This window comes from Diabrotica virgifera, chromosome 7 (genome assembly GCF_917563875.1).
Source record: "Diabrotica virgifera virgifera chromosome 7, PGI_DIABVI_V3a".
In the NCBI taxonomy this organism is placed as follows: domain Eukaryota; kingdom Metazoa; phylum Arthropoda; class Insecta; order Coleoptera; family Chrysomelidae; genus Diabrotica; species Diabrotica virgifera.
Window position 1 is genome coordinate 163,194,990 of NC_065449.1, and position 25,990 is coordinate 163,220,979.

The 25,990-nt window shown below is 32.1% G+C and overlaps 1 protein-coding gene across 1 annotated transcript in view; it reads right to left on the reverse strand.

The window, feature by feature from the left end:
• Positions 1–25,990, reverse strand: part of LOC114341748 (integral membrane protein GPR155) — a 116,722-nt gene that overhangs the window by 52,648 nt on the left and 38,084 nt on the right. Inside the window, exons 6-9 of the mRNA XM_028292561.2 lie at positions 9,556–9,721; positions 7,956–8,195; positions 4,166–4,374; positions 3,945–4,084 (exon numbers count right to left, since the gene is read on the reverse strand). Coding sequence (XP_028148362.2) covers positions 3,945–4,084; positions 4,166–4,374; positions 7,956–8,195; positions 9,556–9,721 — 755 coding nt within the window. The remainder of the gene's footprint in view (positions 1–3,944; positions 4,085–4,165; positions 4,375–7,955; positions 8,196–9,555; positions 9,722–25,990) is intronic.

The window sequence follows — 25,990 nt, forward strand, 5'->3', positions numbered from 1 at the left end:
AGACGTAGTATCGCAGCATTCTTTCTTTTATACTAAGAGAGAGGTTATGACTCTTATCTCCTGGTCATTGGTCCATTCTTCATTTATTATGGTGCCCCGGTAGTTGCAGCGCGTTACTCTTTTTACTGAGGGTTGGTTGGCGTAAATTTTACCTATTATTAGGGTTACCATACGTCCGGATTTCGTCCGGATTTGAAACACATGTCCGGATTGGCGTCCTGATATGAGAAATGTCCGGATTTTTTTCTTTACTAAAAAAATGGAAAACACTTGGCCCAAAGGTGGGAAATTTCATTCTGCGCAGCACCTAGTTAAGTTGGTCGCACTGCTTGTCAACAGCGCACGAACACGAGCAAGATCGGTTGACAGTTAGTTAAGTTAGCGTAATGACTACTGTGTAATTGACCGTGTATTAATGCCATATGCATTTCGCATATACAGAGTGTTTCATTAAGAATTGTCCATATATTAACTGGAGAAACCTTAGCACAAAATATGAAGATTTAACCTAAAACATTTAAATAAAATATTCCTCCTTACCGAGATACAGAGTGTTTTACTACAAATGCTCTAAAATGATTTTAGAACATTGTTTTAACACCTTCCAATATTTTGTGTTCAAACTTGACAAAGAGTTTACACATATTAGGATACTTTAACTGGTGTTAAAAGATACATAGGTTTCCGCTGTTATCAGAGGCGTGCTGTAGGGATATATACTTCATTTTCCCCTCACAATCTACGCCACTGTCGTAATAATCATTTCAGCATGTTTTTATGATTCTTTGTTACTTTTTACGTAAATATCATCCTTTTGTCTCAATGCGATAGAGTGAGTAGTTTTCAAGTTACTTGCGTTTAAAGGCAAAGGATTCAATAAGATTATGTGTATTTTAAACACATAATCTGATTTAATGTTTAAAATACATAATCTTAATGACTACTGTGTAATTGACCGTGTATTAATGCCATATGCATTTCGCATATACAGAGTGTTTCATTAAGAATTGTCCATATATTAACTGGAGAAACCTTAGCACAAAATATGAAGATTTAACCTAAAACATTTAAATAAAATATTCCTCCTTACCGAGATACAGAGTGTTTTACTACAAATGCTCTAAAATGATTTTAGAACATTGTTTTAACACCTTCCAATATTTTGTGTTCAAACTTGACAAAGAGTTTACACATATTAGGATACTTTAACTGGTGTTAAAAGATACATAGGTTTCCGCTGTTATCAGAGGCGTGCTGTAGGGATATATACTTCATTTTCCCCTCACAATCTACGCCACTGTCGTAATAATCATTTCAGCATGTTTTTATGATTCTTTGTTACTTTTTACGTAAATATCATCCTTTTGTCTCAATGCGATAGAGTGAGTAGTTTTCAAGTTACTTGCGTTTAAAGGCAAAGGATTCAATAAGATTATGTGTATTTTAAACACATAATCTGATTTAATGTTTAAAATACATAATCTTAATGACTACTGTGTAATTGACCGTGTATTAATGCCATATGCATTTCGCATATACAGAGTGTTTCATTAAGAATTGTCCATATATTAACTGGAGAAACCTTAGCACAAAATATGAAGATTTAACCTAAAACATTTAAATAAAATATTCCTCCTTACCGAGATACAGAGTGTTTTACTACAAATGCTCTAAAATGATTTTAGAACATTGTTTTAACACCTTCCAATATTTTGTGTTCAAACTTGACAAAGAGTTTACACATATTAGGATACTTTAACTGGTGTTAAAAGATACATAGGTTTCCGCTGTTATCAGAGGCGTGCTGTAGGGATATATACTTCATTTTCCCCTCACAATCTACGCCACTGTCGTAATAATCATTTCAGCATGTTTTTATGATTCTTTGTTACTTTTTACGTAAATATCATCCTTTTGTCTCAATGCGATAGAGTGAGTAGTTTTCAAGTTACTTGCGTTTAAAGGCAAAGGATTCAATAAGATTATGTGTATTTTAAACACATAATCTGATTTAATGTTTAAAATACATAATCTTATCGAATCCATTACCTTTAAACGCAAATAACTTGAAAACTACTCACTCTATCTCATTGAGACAAAAGGATGATATTTACGTAAAAAGTAACGAAGAATCAAAAAAACATGATTATTACTACAGTTTTGTAGATTGTGAGGGGGAAAATAAAGTATATAAATAAAGTATACGCCTTTATAAATAAAACAACCCCAGAAACTTTGTATCTGGGGCTTTTCGTTGTTTTCCTCGTAATACGAGAGATGTCGCTAGATTGCGTCTCAAAAGGTGGGTTCATTGCATCGCGATGGTTTGCCTTAAAAGAGGCAGAATGTTTATATTCCCTTCAGAGTTGTGACTGCATAAACTTCACTGATGATGCATAAGGATGCTGAAATAGTTGCTATATGGAGATGGTAGTCCAACTCTGAATCGAATATAAACAAAACCTGCCTTGAACCCTTTTTTATCTTTTTCATTTTACTCAGTTTTTGAGTATTTAGAAACTGACTTTCGGTCCTTTTCCTAGACGAAGATAAGGTAAATGCGTGGCCTAAGTGTCCTCTATTTGCTTTCTCCTATTTTCGTCGTCTCTACGTGATTATATATTGTAAAATCCGGAGATATGGGATGCAGCCAGAAAGCAGTTTATTAACGAAAAGTCTTAGATTTAAAATATTGTTTATTATATTTTTATTTCAATTATTCTAATTTTTTAAAAAGTAGTAAACTTTGTATCTGGGGCTTTTCGTTGTTTTCCTCGTAAAAGTTCTTAACTTCGATAATACTCTTTGACAATTTCAGATTAATCGGAGTTAAACTACCACAAATACAGCATGTTAAATATTCCTAAATACCTTCGACTCACTTTGCCGCGGTTTAGCGCCAGCACGCTTGAGCGTAGTGACAATGACATATTCTATGTTGGACCAACGTCAAAAAAAAGTATTTTAAGACAACTGGTTCTTTAATATATTATTCCCTATGCTTCCTCGAACACCGTACCGGCCATCTGGCTACTGATACAGGTTGCGTTCATTACTGCGCAACACACTTGTACATGTAAATATATCGAATTTAAAATTATAAGACGAAAATTTTTTTTGTAATTGTATTTTTGTAATCTATGGCATTCGCCGTGAGCTTCGATGGTAGGGCTCTCTCGCGGTTTGAAGCTTGTACTTTTCTTATAAAATTGGTGTATGTCAAATATTACAAAACGAGAAAAATAGATATTTATCTAGACAAATACAAATTATGTACTGAAATATTATTGTAAACTGATATGGTTCATTCCACCAACATACGCCTGTTTTGGATTATCGCGACAACGAATATTTCAGTGTGCAACATAAGAAGTACGAAAGTAAATGGCTCTAATAATTATTCCAATAAACAGCAATGTAATTTGCATTTTATTTTCGTTCTTCATATTTTGCACAATTAAATATTCGTTGTCGAAATAATCCAACACAGGCATATATTCGTGGAATAGGGTATACACAGAACGAATACACAGAATTAATAGTAAAAGTAATTATCTTTTTTTATTTAATTCATTATAATTATAATGTTTAATAAGTCTCTGCGACTGGATAACTGCTTATTTAAGAGGCCATTGAGAAAAAGAAGAAGTTTATGTGAAATTGAAAGGTTACCTCTGTTTTTGTTAAATTGTTACCTTGTAAAATTGTTTAAATTAAATTCATAAAACTGCCACTAAAAGCGCTGGCGAAAACTATTTAATATCCTCTACTCATCGGCTCACAGCGAATAGGTTTCTTCTTATCTGTGGTATCAGTTATAGTTTTTAATCGGAATACAAATAATACAAAATATGAAGAATATAGACTTCTAGATGGCACGTACTAAAGGGTAGATACAAATAGAAAAATGTTTAAAATTTTTATCGCATATGAATATAACTTACCTATGAAACAAAGAACCAATAGAGAAACTGCTATGATAGCCTGTGATGCTCCATACACGAAATTTGGATTTCTTTTTTCAAAAGGCGTAGTACTGGCTTTGTCAAATACCAAAAGTAATGCAGCTAGTAATATCGGAAGCCTAGAACCGAAAAATAGCTATACATCCAAGTACTGGATATAACTTTTAAAGAGTTATTATAACTGAATTGGAAAATCTTACCCCCATCCGATGAGCAGAAATACAGGTTGTAACTTTAGCACATAGCACAAGCTTCTACATTGTAAAAACAGCAAAGTTATGGCCAAAATCATTGTCCACAATCTGGTACTGTAGACACCAACACTGAACAGTGAAAATTGTATGTAGCCCGCCATACCTTCTTTTTGGTGTAGTGTGTTCCATAATATCGCCCCAAGGCAACCAATAAGCTACAAAAGACAAATTTAAATAAAAAATTAGAGCGTGGCACTTGCAGAGTGCCGACAGAAGTGAATACTTGTTATAGATTCGATTATATCATTCGATTCTATTTAATTTTATTTAATATATATTATGCCTATAATTTAATATACAGAGTGGGCCAAAGAAAAGAGTCCACCTCGATATTTGTCAGTATTTATTAGATTTTAAGGAAATGACGAAACAGGTCGATTTTTGATCTGAGGAGGACACATTCCTACGGTACATTCATCTGTCATTTGTCAACCCCCTCCCTTCCACTTCCCCCACCCCTTATTTTTAAATGGGGAATAGGGGTCGTGTGCTAGCTCATTTGAAAGGTTATTCAATTCTCTATTCAGTAATATAAGCATTAACATAATTATTTATACGGGGTGTCCTAGAAAAAAATATTTTAATTGGATTAATTGACACAAAAAGAAGAATGTATGTAATTTAGTTAATTCAAAATACATTCTACTGCTGTCACAAAACAGAAAAAAATGTTTTTTGATAAATAAACATTGATTTTCGTTTAATTTCAATGTAAAAGCTGTCACCAATCTGCCTCTTGGTAGGTTGAATATTGAATTTAAACAACAAACAATGTTTATTTATCAGATAAAAGTTTTTTATAACTGTCAACAACAAACAATGTTTATTTATCAGATAAAAGTTTTTTATAACTGTCAGCAGTAAAATGTATTTTGAATTAACTAAATTACATACATTCTTCTTTTTGTGTCAATTAATTTAATTCAAAATAATTTTTCTTGGGCACCCTGTATAAATAATTATGTCAATGTTAATATTACTGAATAGAGAATTGAATAATCTTTCAAATGAGCTAGCACACGACCCCTATAATAGGGGTCGTGTATATAGAATAATTCCCTATTTAAAAATAAGGGGGAGGGAGGTGGAAGAAAGGGGGCTGACAAATGACAGATGTATGTACCGTAAAAATGTATTCCCCTTAGATCAAAAATTGACCTGTTTCTTCATTTCCTTAAAATATATCGAGGTGGACTGTTTACTTTGGCCCAATGTGTATAATAATATACATATTATACCCAATTTAATACATAATATATACTAGTGATTTTACCCGTTAATTTTAGGATTAACAATCTTTAAAAATAATTTTTATTTGAAATTTTTAAAACAATAAGAGTCTTACATCTAAACAAAGTAAATATAAAGTTATATAAAGCTCTAAATTATTTTTCTTAATAAGGAAACCAAGATTTTCTTCAATTTGGAGAAAAATTTAATTACTGATGAAGTACCTATAGTAAATATTTCGTGTAAATTTGAATCGTCAACAATACATGGAAGGGTCCATTTTTTATTATGTGGGATGCAGTTATACAAAAGTGTACAATCCTTTTTGAAGTTGTTAATAAATTATCCCTTTCAAACTAAACTCAAATTTTATTTTTAAATATCTTATTTATTTTATATAACAATAATTTAATTCACTATCAAATGTCATTTATATTTTATTAATACAGTCAGAAAAATGAAAGAATACCCATGAACGAACATATTTTATAAAACACGCTGTATTTTTCTGTCACCGTGTCACACAAAAAATTGGCCAGCGCAAGTACATGTAATAATTATTATTACATGTACTTGCACTGGACATTTTTCTTTGTGACACGGTGACAGGAAAATACAGCGTGTTTTATATGTTCGTTCATGGGTATTCATTCATTTTTCCGACTGTACTTAATTTAAAAATTAGTTTAACATTGACGGATCTGTCAAACTCAAACGTAAATAACGTATGTTTTGGTGATATAAATGCATTATAATAGTTATTATTTGTTATGACATAATTTGTTTAAACAATTAATTCCTTAATTCAGTTTAAAAATATGATTTTAATATAACATATCTATATAATTTGTTTAAATACCTATACAGGATGTTTCATTGGGAAACGGAAATACTTTAATGGTGAATAGAGGTCAGCGAGGCGGTTCTAGATATACTACATTTTTTTGCCCTACCGACTTTTATAACCGAGTTACAGGGTGTTTTATCGATTTTGCCCATTTCTTTCCTAAGCCATAACTTTAGAACCACCCTGTCGATTTTTTTATATTTGGTACACATATGTCTCATTCAAAACCCAAACGACCGTCATAACAACCACAAGAAAAATCCAGGTCCGGATTAACAAAAAATTATAAAGTAATTTTGACCTTAAAACAACACCCTGTATATTCAAATTTTGAAAATCTGTTTGCATATTTGAAAAGAGCACAAAAAACTAAATTTAATGGATTGTTTCAATTTTTCGGCCACACAATTTTATGACTTTAATTTTGAAATTATATTGAATTTCTTAAGACCTCTGCTCTGACATTATAAAGCAGGCATTATTAACTTTTAATTATAAATTATTAAAGTTAATGAAAAATACTCATTTAAAAAAATAATTAAATTTTTATTATATCTAACAGTTGCTCAAAATGTCCACCATTTTGTTCGACACATTTCCTTGCTCGTTTTAACAGATTTCGAATCGATTTCCTAATTACATTGGGATTGTTCTTAATTTTTCTGACAGCTTTTTGTCACCTTGGCAAAATTAATCAATATAATTTTAAAATTTCCGTAATTAAATTATCTGCGCAAAAATTTGACATGCACCTTTTAACGCAGTTTTTTATGCTATTTTAAAATACGCAAACACATTTTCAAAATTTCGATATATAGGGTGTTGTTTCAAGGTCACAATTATTTTATATTTTTTTTGTTAATCCGGACCTGGATTTTTCTTGTGACTAGTAATTGGATCGTTCCAATGTCGTAAATAAATATTGATTATTTTTAAAATGAGTATTTATTTATTAACTTTAATAATTTATAATTAAAAGTTAATAATACCTGATTTTTAATGTCAGAGTTCTTAAAAAATTCAATATAATTTCAAAATTAAAGTCAAAAAATTGTCTGGCCGAAAAATTGAAACAAATCAATAAACTTAGTTTTTTGCGCTTTTTCAAATATGCAAACAGATTTTCAAAATTTGAATATACAGGGTGTTGTTTTAAGGTCACAATTACTTTATAATTTTTTGTTAATCCGGACCTGGATTTTTCTTGTGGTTAGTATGTCGGTCGTTTGGGTTTTGAATGAGTACCAAATATCAAAAAAATCTACAGGGTGGATCTAAAGTTATGGCTTAGGAAAGAAATGGGCAAAATCGATAAAACACCCTGTAACTCGGTTATAAAAGTCGGTAGGGCAAAAAATGTAGTATATCTAGAACCGCCTCGGTGGCCTCTATTCAGTATTAAAGTATTTCCGTTTCCCAATGAAACACCCAGTATAAGTTTAAGTACCGTACTTATAGCGCGAGGGGTAACCGCAAGATAACCTCTCGCGTCACGATTTTTGAGGTACGCCCAATACGATTTTACACCCGCCAAAATTCCATATCGAACGATAAGAAGTATTCACTTCAAAAATATAATGACGCTACAGATAATATTATGATAACATGATGCATGATGTATTGAGTACTCACAACAATACGTTTTAATAATTTACTTACTTGAGATATAACTAAAGCAGCTGTTATTTTATGGGGTATTTTCAGGATCTTCTTTGTTAAGATTAGTACCATGAGTACCCAAAATGAGGCAATAAGGCTCAATATGCTTATATCCAAAGTAAATGAATCCAGTTGCTTTATATATTCTGAAGGATCACAGTTTGTGATTGTGATCATTTTTGCGGAAACAAACATCAAAGGAGCACTAACGAAAGTGCAAACAACCATAGCGCTAGCAATCTAAAAAAATTTGTGAATAGTATTCTTAAACTTAATCTGGCTGAATTACAAAATTATGGGTAAAATACAATTAATTTAACATTTTTTAACATCTAACTACTATATCTAAAAATCGAATTCGTAAATCGCCAATATAGTCATAGTATAGTGTAAGAACTATAGTCAAAAGATACAAAGCTACAGCTTCGGTCGTCATAAAACCTAGAAATATACGAACAAGTAAAATAACCTAGGCAGATCGTAGGGCATTAAGACGCATTATAATGTTGGAAGATTGGATGCCTAAACGATGCTACGTTCAAAAGAATGATCAAATCAAAGAAAACATCTTATCTTTAACTCCATCTTTTTAAAAGCACATTGATCTATGGAAGCGAAACATGGCAACTTACTAAATCCCTAGAAATGCCTACTTGTACTGGAAATGGACTTCTGGAGAAGATCAGCTAGACAATCGAGGCTTGAAAGAATACAAAATGACCAAATCAGACATATCATGGAAGTCAAGTCAACTATCATAGAAAATATTCAAAAGAGACTAGATGACGCCAGGCTGCCAAGACAAATTTTAAAATGGATGCCAAGAGAAAGAAGGAAGAGAGGAAGGCCGAAACAATCCTGGCTAGGCGGCATTAAGGAGGCAATTACGGAAAGGAACCTTCACCCTGGCGAATGGAACGACCGACGAAGCTGGAAACTAGGAGTCGGAAGGCGAAGAACGCTATTAATAACCGGGATAATAATAAAATGTTAGAAGACACGTTTCTAGACCAACAAGTCGCCAAGAGGGTCACACATTAGGAGTTGGTATTTACAAAGTAAGTTATATACCTAGTGGAAAAAATCAGTACGAATTCCTCAAAAACCAGTTTAGATATACCACTTCTGGAATGGGTTTCAGTCACGACTTGTCCCCGATAGAAATTTTGTGGCGCGAAATAAAAAAAAACATTGACTAAATAACCTACCAGGTCCGTCAATGAAATGAAGAAAAATTGCAAGAAATATGGGATTAATTTACACCAGACGTTTGTCAGAACTTAGTAAAAAAAATATGCCTCGAAGAATTTTGGATGCAATTAAAAATAAAAGGGATGTCACTCAGTTGTTAACTTCCATATTTTTTTGTTAATTACATATTTTTTGAGTTCTTTTAATTTGTTGTTATTCTATTTAATTAATCGTTTTCATTTTTTCAATAAATCAATAAATATTTTCTATAATTATGGAAATCCAAAAATGTTATTCGATAAATTAAAACTTTTAAAGTTAACACGGGACTTTTGTTCTCTAAGAATTTAAGTTTCTTGTCAGTAATGTCAATTACATAAATTATAAATAAAAATATAAATATACTAACCAGGTCAACATCTATTGAATATTGGTTAGCAAAGACAAAGACGGTAGGTGCAGAAGGAAATGTACCATATAAAAATCCATAGGTACTCAGATCTACAGTTTCGGTTGCATTCTGACCTACATGTAAAAGGCTAATGATCTCTCTTGTAATAATTGGTAACATTAACCTACAAAAATAAAATATGAAAACTTACGATGTTAATATAGGGGAGTCAATAGAGATTTTAACTTCGGAAAAAATCAAACAAGATAGAACTTTTTGTACTTTGATTAAGAAATGTTTAATAAACAACATATCAAAAAGTTCTACTCCAGAAGTGGGTGCTTTATTTTTTATTAAACAACTGAACAGCGAAATTAGCTGTTTTTTTTAGATAACTACGAAAATATAAATCTTAGAAATACTGACTTGACCAATGAAAAATTCAGAAAATTTTACACAAAAAACCTTATTTAAAGGTTGTTTCTAAAATTAAATCCATAGCTTCTATAATTTTTTATTTATAACGCTAAAGTCACCCTTCTCAAAACATTGCCGCACTGTATACTAGCGTTCGGCGAAGCGCACGGTTGGGTTATTTTAATATAATTCTTTAACTAATGGATCAAATGAAATTTTACAAATTGGACATAAAAGAACAATTATTAAGCTATCTGGCATTTATAATAAAAAGAAATGAAATCTATGGGCCTAAGTACGGTGTGAAAGGAAAGTGAGACTACATGACTTTTGTTTAAAAATTATTTAAAAATGTGTAATTAATACAATTTTACTTATATAACTCTCAAATCACAAAGCACAACTTACTTTTCAAACATCTTAAAAAGTGATGTTTCATTAAAAACATCTCAAACATTTAATTCAAATGATACGACGGACGTCTCAAAAAATGTAATTTTTGAAAACTACGTAGTTTTGCAGAATTACTATCATTTTACAAGGGTTTTACTCAAGTTTGAACAGATATATTACAATTTTATATGTTTTTTTTAAACTTAAGATGTAATCTTTGAAATGCACTACATTATTTTTTTAAGACATAAAATAAACAACTTCTTTTTGAGAAAATTGTAAAAGATAAAAAATGTAATACAAAAACCGAAAAATATCAGTTAAAAAAATGTTCGTACAAAGTCATCAAAACTTTTTCTGTACAACTTACCTAATAGGCCTGAATCCCGCGTATCAAAAAAAGTTGATTAATAGCAAGCTGAAAATTTGTTAATAGCTTAACGGTGTTTAGTCGGACAAACTTTGATGTGCGGGAACACTGGAACAGGGGAAGTTTTAATTGGGGACAGTTTAAAAATTTGGAACGCCAGATTACGAAAACGTAATCCCACGTCCGATGTCAGACGTTTTGTCGCACAGAACATCCAATTGATTTGTTACCCTTTCATTAAACTCTCATGCAAAAATCAGACTACTATTACTAACCAACATGATTCCTGTCATTTGACATGTTCTTCATGTTCCACTCATTAAAATGCCCATTTGTTAATAAACACCTGATTTTTGCATGAGAGTTTAATGAAATGGTAACAAATCAATTTGAAGTTCTGTCCGACAAAATACATGGAACGTTTTCGTAGTCTGACGTTGCAAATTTTTAACCTGTTCCACAATTAAAACTTCTCCTGCTCCAGTGTTCCCATACATTAAAGTTTGTCCGACTAGACACCGTTAAGCTATTAACAAGTTTTCAGCTTGCTATTTATCAACTTTTTGTTGGTACGCGGGATCCAGGTCTATAAAATACTTATAATATTTAATAATAAGCTTAAAATATAATAAATGTTAAAAAATATTTGTTTTGAGATCTTATACACTATACAGTATGTTTGCGTAACTTAGAACCTATTGATAACTTTATTATTATCAGTTTACGAAAAAAAGTTTTCCTTTATAAAATGTTTCGCATCGGATAAAATCTAAGATGCAACCATCAGATATCAAATTTTATTAATTTTATACGAGGTATGACAAAAAATATGAATTTCGCTCAAGAGCAAGTACTTTTATATTTCACAATATCGAAAATTGTTATTAAGAAAAATTGTTTGGAATTAAAAACTGTTTTTCAATATTCAATTACATTCTTCTAATTAAAGTATTGTGCACTATAAAGGTACTTAACTGTTAGCGAAATTCATATTTTTTACATACCCCGTATAAAATTGAAAAACTTATCTGATGGTTGTTGCATCTTAGATTTTAGACCAGGTAGGGCATTTTATGAAGAATAACTTTTTTCGTAAAATTGATAATAAAATAGTTGTAATATCCTAATTGTAATAAAATTATGTTGGGTATCCGTAATTTGAGAAAAATTTGCATTTTTTTTTTCAATTAGAAGGATGTATTGCATATTAAAACATAGTTTTTAATTCAAAACAACTTTTCATAATAATAATTTTTGATATTCTGAAATATAAAGGTACTTTACTCTTGAAATTCAAATTTTTGACACACCTCGTAAAAAAATTGAAAAAGTTTGATATCTGATGGTTGAGTTTTAGGTTTTAAATTATGCAGAGCATTTTATGAATAATAACTTTTTTTCGTAAAATTGATAATTAAAAAGTTTCCCATATGGTTCCTAGTTACGCAGACATATTGTATACGAGCTCAAAATTTTTGAATTTTCAAATTGTAATGCCATATTCGGATTCAGCACAGGGCCGTAACTACGATGTTAGGAGCCACGGGGCAAATGTGATCTGGGGGCCCCCTGCCGGGGGGTCTGGGGGTTTCCCCCCAGCGGAAGGCGGGGTCCGGAAAAATGTTTGATATTTAACCTCTTGAAAACGCATTTTAATGGATTCTATGACTAAAGTTTCTTGAACCTACATATTGCTATTTTAGTTGACCAACACAAAAAAATTTTGAAATCACCTTATTTTTTATTTGCTTTAAAAAATTTAAAAGAAAAACAACAAAATGAACAGATAGTAAAACAAAATGAGATAGAAAGAAACAATAAAAAGAAAATTTCTTGAAACTTCAAAACCGAAGAGGTAAAGCAGATTGCTGAGGAGATACAGAAAATTGAAAAGGTGGAAGAAAAATTTAAGAATGCTGTAAAATTCGACATGCAAAAAGTGGAAGAAGAATTGACGGAGACAGGAAAATGTCAAAAAGGAGGACACCGCCGGGAAGTAATTGTATACAGCTCTAATGAGAGCAGAATCCTATTTGACGAAGATATTAGAAAACGATATCCGGTACTTTCAGCAGTGACACTCTCGAAGGCGAATACCGTCACTGCTGTTAGATTTGTTATGCTGTAGTACTGGTAGAGCTGATTCCAATGTGCTCATTCCATCTTACCCTTACCTCACGTACCAAGATGTGGTCTGGGGTAAATAGGTTAAGACAAAGTAGCTGGGACCGGAGGCCGCTATTCCGGTTGCATTTTAGTTTTTATTTCACCAAAATAACTAATTTCCTCAGTAACAATTTATATCTTTACGAAAGGTCTCGGGGGCCCCAGCTTAGCCCGGGCCCCTCTTCCAATGGCATTTTAGGTTTTATTACGCAAAAATAACTAATTTCCTAAGTATTAATTTAAAAGTCTTGGGAGCCCCACCTTAACTCAGGCCTCAGCAGCCCCTTCTAAGGGTTCTGTTCCAATTGCATTTTAGTCGAAAATACTAATTTCTCCAGTGCAAAAATTAAAACTTTATGTTCAGTTCTAGTGGGTCCCTGTAAGGCCTTTTTAAAATTGTGTTATTTGAAAATATTTCGTTGGGATCGGCTTTTAAAATACATATTTTTATTTTCCTCGTTAAACTCTATGCACGATCAAAAAAGGGGCACCTGCGGGGGCCCCCTTGGCCGGGGCCCGAGGCACTGCCCCGGTTGCCCCAATGGTAGTTACGGCCCTGATTCAGCATAATCAAAAACAAAATAGAAACATATTTTATCAAAGTCAAGTGATGAATTCAACGATATTTTTAAAATCATTTATACAAAACAATTGTTATTGTTTAAACAATTAATAAACAATTAGCGGCTCAATCTGTGAGTAGAACTTTTAACAAAAAAAGTTTTAGAAAAATATACGCTTGTTTGAATTTTTCCGAAACAATGCATGTTTTCGTTCTCTATTGACTCCCCTAATAATTGTACACAGGTTATGTCACATATACCGCACATAAGCTCTCTGAAACCATCATTTTAGATCTAAAAATTTGCACTTCCGCAAGACTGTGGATGATCTGCACATCTAAAATACTTCCTACAACTTCCCTACTCTTGCTAAAACTTCCCGGTAAACCAGAAGTCATCATTAACATTGCTATTTTTAAAGGAATATCCTGTATATTGTTGTGTTATTAGTTGCTATGTGAATTATCGGCATGTTTTGTATAAGATATCTCTTTTTTACTCACAGAAACTAATGTATGTTTTTTAACCAAGAGGAGTAATTCAAATTTACCGCGCCGTAATGCTTGTTTGTAACTGGTCCAACCTCAGGCCAGTTTACTCCACTGTTACGAAATTTTGTACGATTGTTAGTCTGTTTTTATACAAAAAACAGTTGTTTTAGAACTCTTTAGCGACATATTAGTATAATATAATATGTATGGATTATCGTCGAGAGCCGATATGATCAACCAAAAAAGAAGATGTATTTGGTGATTTTTCTAGTGACTTTCTTGGGTGTGAATCTGTCTTTTTAGTTTACTCCTCTTGGTTTAAAAATAAACCATAGTATCGCAAAATTAAGCCGCTTGTCCATAGAAACCACAATAAGGTAAACAAGGATAAACAAAATGGTATGTCGCTGATATCTTGTTTACTATTAATTTTGATGTTTATGATTTTAAGTGACAGTGACATTAGCACATTTGTCGTGTTTCGTTTATTTGCATTTATTGTTTATTTGGTTTTATAAATCAATAAAGTTTATTTGATTTTATATTTATAAAAAATAAATTTAATATTTCAGTTAAATAAAGGAAAAGTTGCAATTCTGACTTTTAGGTTCCTAGACAAAGAGGAGTATTATTAATATCTCAGTGCTGATAACTCAATTTGTGAAAAATTTGCATTTGTATAACTGCTTCCCGAAAGGTGCGATATATTAACAATATTAATTGTTTTTTGTATGTAATTCACTCGATAGTTTTGTATTTCTCAACCTTGGGTAATATTAAATCTTCTTAACAATAGTAACTTTTGTTGTTGTGACTTTTTTTTAATTTATTTATTACCGTTCTATATTTATCTTTATATTAGTAATAGTTTGTATGGTGTTCAAGTTGTTAAATGATGAGTCCATCAATCTCCTCAATAGTGAAAAGAGATTAACCACTTCAATAAAATAACTTTATAAAATACGTTCACGGGATAATAGCCATTTTCTAATTGTTACCACCGCCACTCTGACAGTACGTATCAATACTACACATCGACATACGTGTCACTTTATTTTTTGATTTAACTTGATTGAAAAGGAATCGTGACACATGGGGAAAGTAAGAGTGGAAGAACTATATTACAAATGCAAATACAGTTTGAAACAACCGAAGGAGGAAGCACAAACCCAAACAGGAATGCGACAAGGTGATTCCCTGTCAACCACACTATTCAATGCAGCAGTAAAAGAAAGCGTCAAGGCCAGCGTGATTAAAGGAACTATTGCCCACTCCTTAACAGCAATAGTCTCATCAATGCAGATGCCATAGTTCGTTTGGGAAGAAATAAGAAGGGTAAAAGAAGCATTAATGATTATGGCAAATGATGCACAGGAAAAAGGTCTAGAAATTAACAAAGGAAAAACAAAATATCTAATCTGCTCTAAAAGAAAAGATAATAAGAGAGAAACAAATATAGAAAACTAAACTTTTGAAAGAGTTCAGCAAGAGTTAAATACATGGGAGTAATTGTGAATGGTAAAAATAACAGAAGTGAAGAAGTAACGGAACAAATACTACTTCTTGACGGGCTATACACCTACAACAGGGTGATACTCCAGGGAAATAAGCTAGAAATATACCATGTTCGGGACACTCAAAGATCCAGGTAGCTAACTACTTTTTAGTTATTGTAGACCTATAGGAAGAAAACCATCCTGTTTCTTTCCCTATAGGAAAGAAACCTATAGGAAGAAAAACCGTCCGTTTTTTAATTATTAACAATTTAGTGCAAAAATCGCGATTTTTTCGATTTTTTGCACCCCATTCAAAAGCTAAATAGTTGACATAAAATTACAAAATTTAATTTTTTAGAACATTGAAAAACCTTCAAAAAGCCGATTTTTGAAAGTTAAAAAGTTAATTTGTTGCTACGCAAACTGCAAAATAAGTGAAAATCGTTATTTGTTAATAACTTTTATTAAAACTTTCTTAGAACTTTAGTGTTTCAGCCAAAGTTGGGTATTGGGGTACTTAACAAACCATCAAAATTTGAGACCCATCCATTAATTAGTTTAAGCGTTATTCTATTTGTTTATCCCACAGACCTTTATTTTGCAATAACATATAATGAGAATGAAAATAATATAACAATAGACAACTATAGTATTGAACGTGTGGATGCCTTCACATATCTGGGCACAGAAATCAATCAGAAGAATTCCGTAAATAGCGAAATTAATGCACGTATTTCCAGTGGAAATCGTACATACTACGCTAATAAAAGATTGATGACGTCGAAATTATTAGACAAAAGAACCAAAATGACTATCTACAGAACCTTGATTAGACCCGTAGTAACCTATGGTTGTGAAACCTGGGTAATGACTAAAAAGATGACGCCCAACTCAGGATATTCGAGAGAAAGATACTGAGAAAAGTATATGGCCCGGTGCAAGAGGAAGACGGCACATGGAGAATCAGGAGAAACGACGAAGTCGTTAATGATCTGAATGAAGGGTATGCCATTGTAAGATTTGTGAAAAGTCAAAGACTGTCATGGCTGGGACATGTTCAGCGACAAGAAGACACGAATACGACAAAGAAGATGTTATAGTGGAAGCCGGTAGGAAGGCGGAAAAAGGGAAGGCCCAGGACGAGATGGTTGGATGACGTGGAAGACGACCTGAAAACCATGAATATAAGACAATGGAGGAGAAGGGCCCAAGAGAGATCTGAATGGAAGGACATAGCCAGACAGGCAAAGACCCATCCAGGGTTATGATGCCAAAAGAAGAAGAAGAAGATATAATAAGACAAAATAATGAAGATAGGGCAATTCTGAGTATTCCAAATGAAAGTAAAAGAGTGATAGTATCAAAATGTATTAAAAAGAGATAAAAAAATAATTACATAATATAGTCAAAAATCCTAATGCCAAATTTTTGAAATTTTATAGTTTAGAATAACTTTAAAAATACTGTCCGTAGAAAAACTCGTTTTACATATTAGAAAAGCTGGTACTTTACCTGGGAAAAGCCCAACTTTATTTTTAATTACTATGAATGATGTCTTAAAAGATTTAAAGAAACCAGTTGTAGCCAGACTTTACGCAGATGACATGATCGTGTTTATTAAGGGAAGATGTCTTAGCACCATGGCTCAAAGCCTTCAGCAATGCATAACATCCTTCGAACGTTGGTCTATAATGTCTGGGTACAATTTCTCCCCAAACAAAACAAATTGCATATTATTCTCAAAAAGAAACATACCAGAGCAGCATCGACCATCAATATTCCTATACAACCAGAAACTAAGCTATACTCCACACATAAATTTTCTGGGCATGATATTCGACGAACGTCTGTCGTGGAAAAATCATATTAAAACACTAACTCTTTCTTGTCAAAAGGGCTTAAATTTATTAAGATGCTTAGCAAACAAGTCTTGGGGATCTGATGGTCTAATGCTGCTAAAAATATACAGAAGCCTTATTCGATCGAAAATTGATTATGGATGTATTGCATACACATCTGCTCGCCCTTCAATATTAAAATGCTTAGATACTATACACAACACCGCAATAAGAATAATTCTAGGGGCTTACAGGACAACGCCTGTAGAAAGCCTATACTGCGAACTGGGCGAACCAGCTCTATCTTTCAGACGACAAATTATTAGTTTATCCTATGCCTCCAGAATAGCATCAATACCATCGATTCCTGCTCACAAAAACACGTTCTGTAATCGTTTCAAATCAACTTTTCAACATAGCAACTCTCCACCACCCTTTTATGTTAGAATTCACCGGTATATATCAACGTTAAATCTCCAAAATTTCCCCAGAACGTGGTTAATGAATGAACACAGCATTCCTCCATGGATTATCAGAACGCCACATGTAAACACCCAATTGACGAAATATAATAAATACGATACCAATCCACGTCTTATATATCAAAATTATAAACAAATAGTAGCAAAATATAAAAATTATACCCACTTATTCACTGATTCGTCTAAGTCTTCCCAAGGTGTAGGAGCAGCAGTATACATAAACAATGAAACCAAATATTTATTTAAGCTTCCCAGCTCCCACAGCATCTTAAATGGTGAACTTTATGCCATATTACAAGCGTTGAAGCACATTTCCAATGCACAAACCAAACACTCCTTAATAATATCTGACTCACTCAATTCACTGAGACTCATACAACAAACCTTCACGAAAAATCCTATAGTCATATTAATCAAAGAAATATTACACAGTCTGGATCAAACAGACTCAAAAATAGTTTTTCTATGGGTTCCCTCTCATTCTGGAATCGAGGGAAATGAAAACGCTGATCGTTGGGCTTACACAGCTGCGCAATTACCAACATTGGCAGAACAATCAATTCCAGCCGCAGATACAAAACAATTACTAAAATCAATGACTCTCAATTTATGGAGTGAAAAATGGAAAACATCCACGAGCAGGTTAAGAGACGTTAAAGAAGATACTGGTCCATGGAATCCACATACAACCAACAGATCGAACCAAGTCATCTTATCTCGCCTTCGGTTAGGACACTGTAAACTTACTCATGAGCATCTCATTACCCATACCGAAGCACCAAAATGCAGAAGGTGTAATATACCAGTAACAGTAAAACATGTGCTAACAGAATGTGATGAATTTGCCGCTTACAAACAATCTATATCTGGTTATTCAAACAATATGAAAGACATTCTTAACCTGCAAACCGACTGTAAACCTCTTTTTCAATTCCTTAATAAATGTAACCTAGCAAGTAAGATTTAATTGTACACATTTCATACTTTTGTAAACTTATTAATTGTATTCTCGTTACCCCGCTGATGACCTTCGTGGTTAATGCGGTTATTTCTAAATAAAAAAAAAAGCTGGTATTTTATACGAGTTTTTAAAAATGTAGTTCAATTGGTTACTAGTCGTAGTAAGTGAAGGGGGAACTGGGAGCCGACAAATGCACGAGTTCAAAAACAAAAAATGGCAACTTAAAACTACTATCATTTTCTATATCGATCGATCGATCTTTTTTTTAATTTGTATGTAATTTGTATGTAAATTAAGAAAAAAAGGTTGCTGTAGATCAAGAAGTCCACTTTTTGTTTGTTGATCTAAAAAAGGCCTACGATAGCATCCCCCAAAACAAGTTATGGAACACTCTAAGACAAACGAACATCAACTCAAATCTCATAACAGCAGTGGAAAAACTATATGATAACGCCAACGCCAAAGCATTGATTATAAATATTCCTCTAGATAGCTCACCTCTTGGTAACCGAAAGACGTATCAACAACTAGATGGCGCTACTCGAAAACCGTATCGAGATTTCTCATTCCCTCTCTGACTTGCGAGGAGGTAGGAGTAGTGTCAGGGCCGAACTTACCCTATAGGTGTATTATCTGTGACAAGTGTTGTGACAAGTTATAGCAAAATTTAAAAAAAGGACTCACATTTTAGGTAAAATGGCCTCTGTAACGCATAAGTGTGTTTACGCGGGATGTTTTGAAAGAAACGATGGAACAAATAATAATATAACGTAGAATGAAGTAAACACTTCTGTTGTATGTAGGTATATAATTTATTAAAAAATTCTTAAAAATTATCCACAAGGGAGTGGAAGTACAACAAAACGTTTTCGGTCAAACTGACCATCCTCAGTGTAAACCTGGAAATAAGTGAACCACTTAGATTGAAATGCAAAAGGGTGAAATTTTGACAATTAAAAAAAAGAAAATGTGGTTACTTACGTCCAGTGTACAAGTAATTGAAACTAGCCACTTGAATAGGTGTAAAACCTCAAAATAACATTATTGCTACATTATGAGCTGTGTAGTAATCGACAATAAGTCGATGTCTTAAGATTAAAAATATATCACATGTGGATGTATGTCATCCTTGCTCGGAATTTACACAAGGTTGTGATCAGGTGAGAGGTTAACAACCAACTGATTAGACAGATTGGTGCCTGAAAATTCATGACAAGATGTCAAAGAAGATTGGTGGATTTGTCAAATGTCAACCGGAAAATTTGACAGAGTGAATTAATATTTAACTTAATTATTAAATTGGGAATATGCCACTATTAAAAATGTTTGTTATGAAATCTAAGTTGTAAATAAAGGTTAATAAGCTGTAATAATATATTCATTAATGCACCGAAAACAAAGGCAAAATTCTACTCATATGCTGTGACGTCATAGACTGTTTGTCAACTGTATAGGACTAAGAATAATTATATTTATTTGAGTAAAGTTATAATGAATGAATATTATTGAAAATTATATAGAAAAATTTTTTTATATAGAAAATTATTAAATATGACATCTGAATAGAGTAGCAGCTGTAGAGTTGGAAGAAATGCTAATAGGGAATGGTCGGTTGCATATGTTTCAGGGAACCAACGAATATAATGAGGAAATACCAATCTATAGATCTGTAATGTAAATTATTGGAGGTATTAAAGGAAATGGTATTAAATGAGGAAGTAGAATTGAAAAAACCTATGTACATATTTTGATCAAGAAACTTTTAAAAAATTTTTTTGTTATGACTGAATATAAAAAGTCTGTCGCATATAGAACTATTGAAATTCTAAATGTAGAAAAATTATTAAAACGGGTGATAAGGTAAGTTGCCTATGTTCAGTGGACAAATAAATGAAATATAATTACTGTTTTGAAAATAAATTGTGTGAATTGTTAAATGGATAAAGACTGATATTAAATTAGGAAAATTGCGCTGAAAGAAATGTACATGTTTTGATAAAAAAAAAAAAAAATTAATTTAGATTGTAAGCTCTAAATGTAAAAAGAATATGTCACATATATTAAACTATTGAAATTCTAGATTGAATTTTGTATTGACCAAAGTTGATATTAAGTAAATTTATTAAATGCTGATAGCTAAGATTTATTTTTTAATTTTAATCTAAATGAAAAAATAGAGTGAATCAATTAAAAATGTTGGAAATGCAACAAAATTTTTTTTTCCTTTTTTTTTGGTTATTGTCTATATTAGAATGTCATATCTGAAAAGATCAAGGGTTCCATGGTGTGATTTTGATATAATAAGAAAATGATTATGTTAAGTGAAAATAATTAGAGAATGAGATGAAAGAGATAGAGTCTTGCCTGGAGCACAGAGTGAAAGAAACTGAAAGATACAAAAGAATATTTGATTGGGTATATTGTTTGGGTTTTTGTTTATTTTAGGTTTGTAGTGGTATGTATAGGAAAGAAGGCCAATGTGAAGGTGGATAAAATATAGAATTATGGAAATAATTGTCTATGAATTGGGGTGAAATCACGGTTAAGAGAAAGTTGACGGTTAACACACTTTGGACTTGTCCTTGCGTCCCTGACAATCTCTAAATCCTCATATAGATCTAAACGAAGGGTATTCTTATCTTGGATGTTATGAATCAAGGTCACACCATCTGGGATGTTAAGGTGGTGTTTGTTGACTTTGAGATGGTGAGAGAAAGCTGATGTATTGTCACGTTTAGTGTGTTCTGCTGTTCTAGTAGATAGTGATCTATAGGTTCTTCCTACATAAGAGGCATCACAATCAGAACAAGATAATCTATAAACACCACTACGATTCATAAAGTTGATTGGATCTTTAGTGTTAGATAATGTTTTGTTGAGAGTGTTATTGACTTTGAATGATATGTGGACATTGTCCGAAGAACAGAGAATGTGTTTGATCTTCTCAGATATGACAGAATTATGAAGAGGTAGGGACCTATAAATTGGTGTGATGACTGGGTTTGAATTGTAAGCTAGTTGCTGAAGGCGATTGGATTCTCTTTTCCGGATGAGCTTGTCGATTATATTAGGGTTGTAATCATTGTTGACTGCTATTTGTTTGATTATATTAAGTTCCTTGTTAAATTCAGCTGTAGATAGAGGCAGTGTATGTAGTCTGTGGATGAAACTCCTAAAAGCAGAATATTTTTGAGACAATGGGTGGTTGGATGAAGAATGGATAACATGATCAGTTTGAGTAGGCTTGCGGTAAATACCAAAGTTGAACTGGTTGTTGAGTCTGGTAATAGAAAGGTCTAGAAAGTTAATGGCATTAGATGATTCTAGTTCCATAGTAAATTTGATATTGGGATGGATTTGATTGATTTTGAATAAAAGGTGATTAGCTGAGTCTTGCTGACCATCCACAAAAACGAGACAATCATCTACGTAACGAAACCAATGTAGAACTTCAGGATTTTTCATGATATAATTGGATTCTAAATGATGCATAAAAACATCAGCTAGAAAGGGGGATAAGCAACTACCCATTGCTTAACCATCTGGTTGTATATAGAAATTATTGTTAAAAATGAAGAAATCTTGTGATAGACAAATTTGTAGAATATCTATTATCGAAGAAATGATATGGGACTGAATAACCTTATTGATTAGGAGAGTTTTTACCAGACTAATTGTTTCATTTTTGGGTACTGAAGTAAATAGGTTGCTAACATCAAGAAAGCATAGTAATGTTAGGATTCAGATTGATGAGTTGAAGTTTTTAAGCACTTTTTGGGGAAAACCCATTATAACTTTTTTAAAGTGTTTAAAAAAAGCTTTATTTTTGTTTTTACAAAAAGTTTCTAACATTAAATTTAAGCAAGTTACGCTTAAAATAAAGTTGATCCCTTGTGTTTTTGCAAAAAAAAATCGGGAGGACCACCCCCTAATTAGCAACTTAAATGAAATTAATCGTCACCGCTCCAAAAATTATTTTACTTATGTTGTGTTTATATGATCTGTAAAGTAAAATTTTTAAAAATTTAAATTTTGAAAAATATGCTTTTTTCAAAATAACTTACAAAATTGTTAGAGATACCAAAAATCTCGAAAAACAAAAATAGTCTTGATTAAGATTTGGTGTTTCTAAATTTGCATACATTCGTGATCAGTGACTCGTTCAACCCCTTTTAACTACAGCCCTTTCAATAATAAGGACTTTGAACCGATGAAACTTACAGATCATATAAACAATATATACACAAGGCAAGAAACTTGTGAAGTCGTAACGATTAAGTTCATTTAAGATGCTAATTAGGGGGTTATTTTCTCGATTTTTTTACCAAAACCAAAAGGGACTAACTTTATTTTGAGCGTAACTTGTTTAATTTTGATGCTAGATTATTTTTTTTTATAAAACAAAAATGAAGATTTTTTAAACACTTTAAATAAGTTGTAATGAGTTTTCCCCGAAATGTGCTTCATTTTTGGTTATTTCACGTTAAAATATTCCATTTGGAATTTGACGAATATGAACCTATTTTTCATTAGCTATAACTCTGCTTCTACTAGGTGTAGAGACGTGATATATACACCACTTTTTTAAATTTTTTACAGGCTATATTTTTGCTAAGAATGTTTTTTCGACAAAATACTTACTATTTGAGTTATTTGCGAAAAACCGTCTAAAAGCGTGGTTATTTTGTTGAAAAAATAAACATAGTCACTGCCAAATAACTCGAAAAGTATTGACTTAGTGAAAAAACTCTATAGAACAAAAGTTACTTAAAATTAGCCAGTTTATCCATTTCCTGACTTTCTTTGGACGAATAACCCCCAGGGCAAAAGCACATATCGGCACAATATCACTTTTTTTCTTTGACTTGTTAGCTATGTGTATGCCAAATTTCATGTCAATCCAAGCGGTTCTTTAAAATTTAGAGGTTTTGCAATATTTTACCGTTAAAGAACGGACTAGTAGAGCGCACAAAAATTTGGCAAAAAAACTGCGGAAATATTGATATTATATTGATGGATATCAGTGACCTGAAACAGAGGGTAATTTGCCAGCATCATTATGCAGTGGAACATATTTACCAAAGTGGCCAAACAAAGTTATTAAGGAAAAATGCTGTTCCTCTAAAATTTGCACAGTTAGCAACTGATTTAGGTGAGTACTCAACTTTGGAAATATTTTTATGTTTGCCTAATGCGCTTTGTCAATGAGAATAATACTATTAAAATATATTTTATATAAAATCAGTTGATATTGAGTGATTTATATATTTTTTATACAATTAAATCAAAAGAGATTTTTTTTAAATATGAATGCGTTGTTAGTATCGCTCCAAAAATAACGGAGATGCTTGTTTTGCTTTAATTAAAATTATTACACATACATTTCAATGATTACCTATTTTAGGTGATACCCCACCAGTATTATGCTCTACATACGTTTATTGCGGTACGAAACGTAAAAAATCTACAAGTGGCGATTGTATGGTTAGGTCAACTCCATCGTCTAAGAGATCAAGTAATAGTCTCAGTGATATTTCCAGTTTTGATATTAATTTGCCCACAAAACTTGAAACTGAATTGACGGAGAAGGTAAAAAAATTGGAGTATCAAGTAAATGCTTTAAAGAAGAAGTGCCGTCAGAAGAACAGTCAGCGTTGTAGAAGAACAACAAAAAACAGAAAATCGGCAACCAAATTCATGATAGAGGTACTGTTAGAAAATAAAAACATATACGTGAACACTTTTGTTAATATGCAGTTTTCACACAAAACTCGTTCACAATGGAGTCACAATGAAAAGGATTTAGCTCTGGCCATTTATTATAAGTCTCCTAGTTGTTAAAAATTTTTAATTAGATCTCAACTTTATCTTACCTTCACTAAAAACAATTCAAACTTGGTTGCGTGTCATAAAATTAATAACTGGTTTAAACATTTCCTTAATTGACAAGTTGAAGAAAAAAGTAGAGACAATGGATGAGTGGAAAAAAATTTGTGTGTTAATGTTTGATGAAATTTCTTTGAAAAAACAATTGGAGTACAATAAATTAGATGACATTGTAGAAGGGTTTCAAGATTTAGGTGCTTTAGGAAGAACAGAACAAACAAACTTGCCAACACAGGTCTGGTTTTCATGATGCGCAGCTTGCTACATAAGGCTACGCGGCTTGCTACAGGTGGTCCAATACATAGCGACAACTTAAAAAACATTGTAGTTGAAGTTGTTTCAAAATTACAAAATATTGGGTATATACCAAAAGTGTTGTGTGATCAAGCATCTAATAATAGAGCTTTATTTAAGCTGTTAGGCGCATGTAAGGATCAGCCTGCAATAGAAATAGGAAATCAGAGGATTTTCACTGTGTTCCATACACCCCACTTATTAAAAAGTCTAAGAAATAATTTTCTTAACAAAAAGTTGACGTTTTTTGCCGATTCTAAACAAATATCGTGGCAAGATATTGAATACACATATAACATCGATAGAACCAGTGTGAGAGCACGATGCATGGTGAAAATGACAAACGTTCATATAAACCCTAATAATTTTCAAAAAATGCGTGTAAAATTAGCAGCACAAATTTTTTCCAACTCAATTGCCTCAGCAATATCAACAGCAATGTCTGTAGGGCAGTTACACACCAAAACGGCTTCTCTTACTGCCGAATTTTTGAAAATTATAAATAATATTTTTGATGGTCTTAACAGCAAATATTGTAGTGATAGTAATCCAAACAGAAAGCCAATGTCAACTTTAAGCAAGTCAACTGAAAACTTAAAAACAGGTTTAGAATATTTTTAAAAAATTAAAGATTTTGAAAATCAAAAAGATAGAAATAATATTCACTGTCTACACGGCTTTCAGTGGACCATTTTCTCAGTTATATGTTTGTGGGAGGAACTTCAAAAATAATATAATGTGTCATATCTTTTAACATCTTTTCTGAACCAAAATCCTCTAGAAAATTTTTTCTCTATTGTGCGCAATAGAGTTAGTCTAGTGCGTTCATAAAAAACATGTGTTTTTACTTAATAACAGGCGGTAGCTGGTTTGTCTTTAGTTTCATGCGTGGAAGAGAATGATGCTAGATCAAAAGTATGTGTTTTATCTCGTCAGGTATTAATGACGCACGGGTAAATAATCGTGGACTCAACTGAATGTTAAACTACACTATTAGCTTTAGTTTATATATACAGTAGATATTAACAAGTATTTTATAATATCAGGAAAACAATATCAGTGTGTCTTAAAACATTGGAATCATATGGAAACTTTT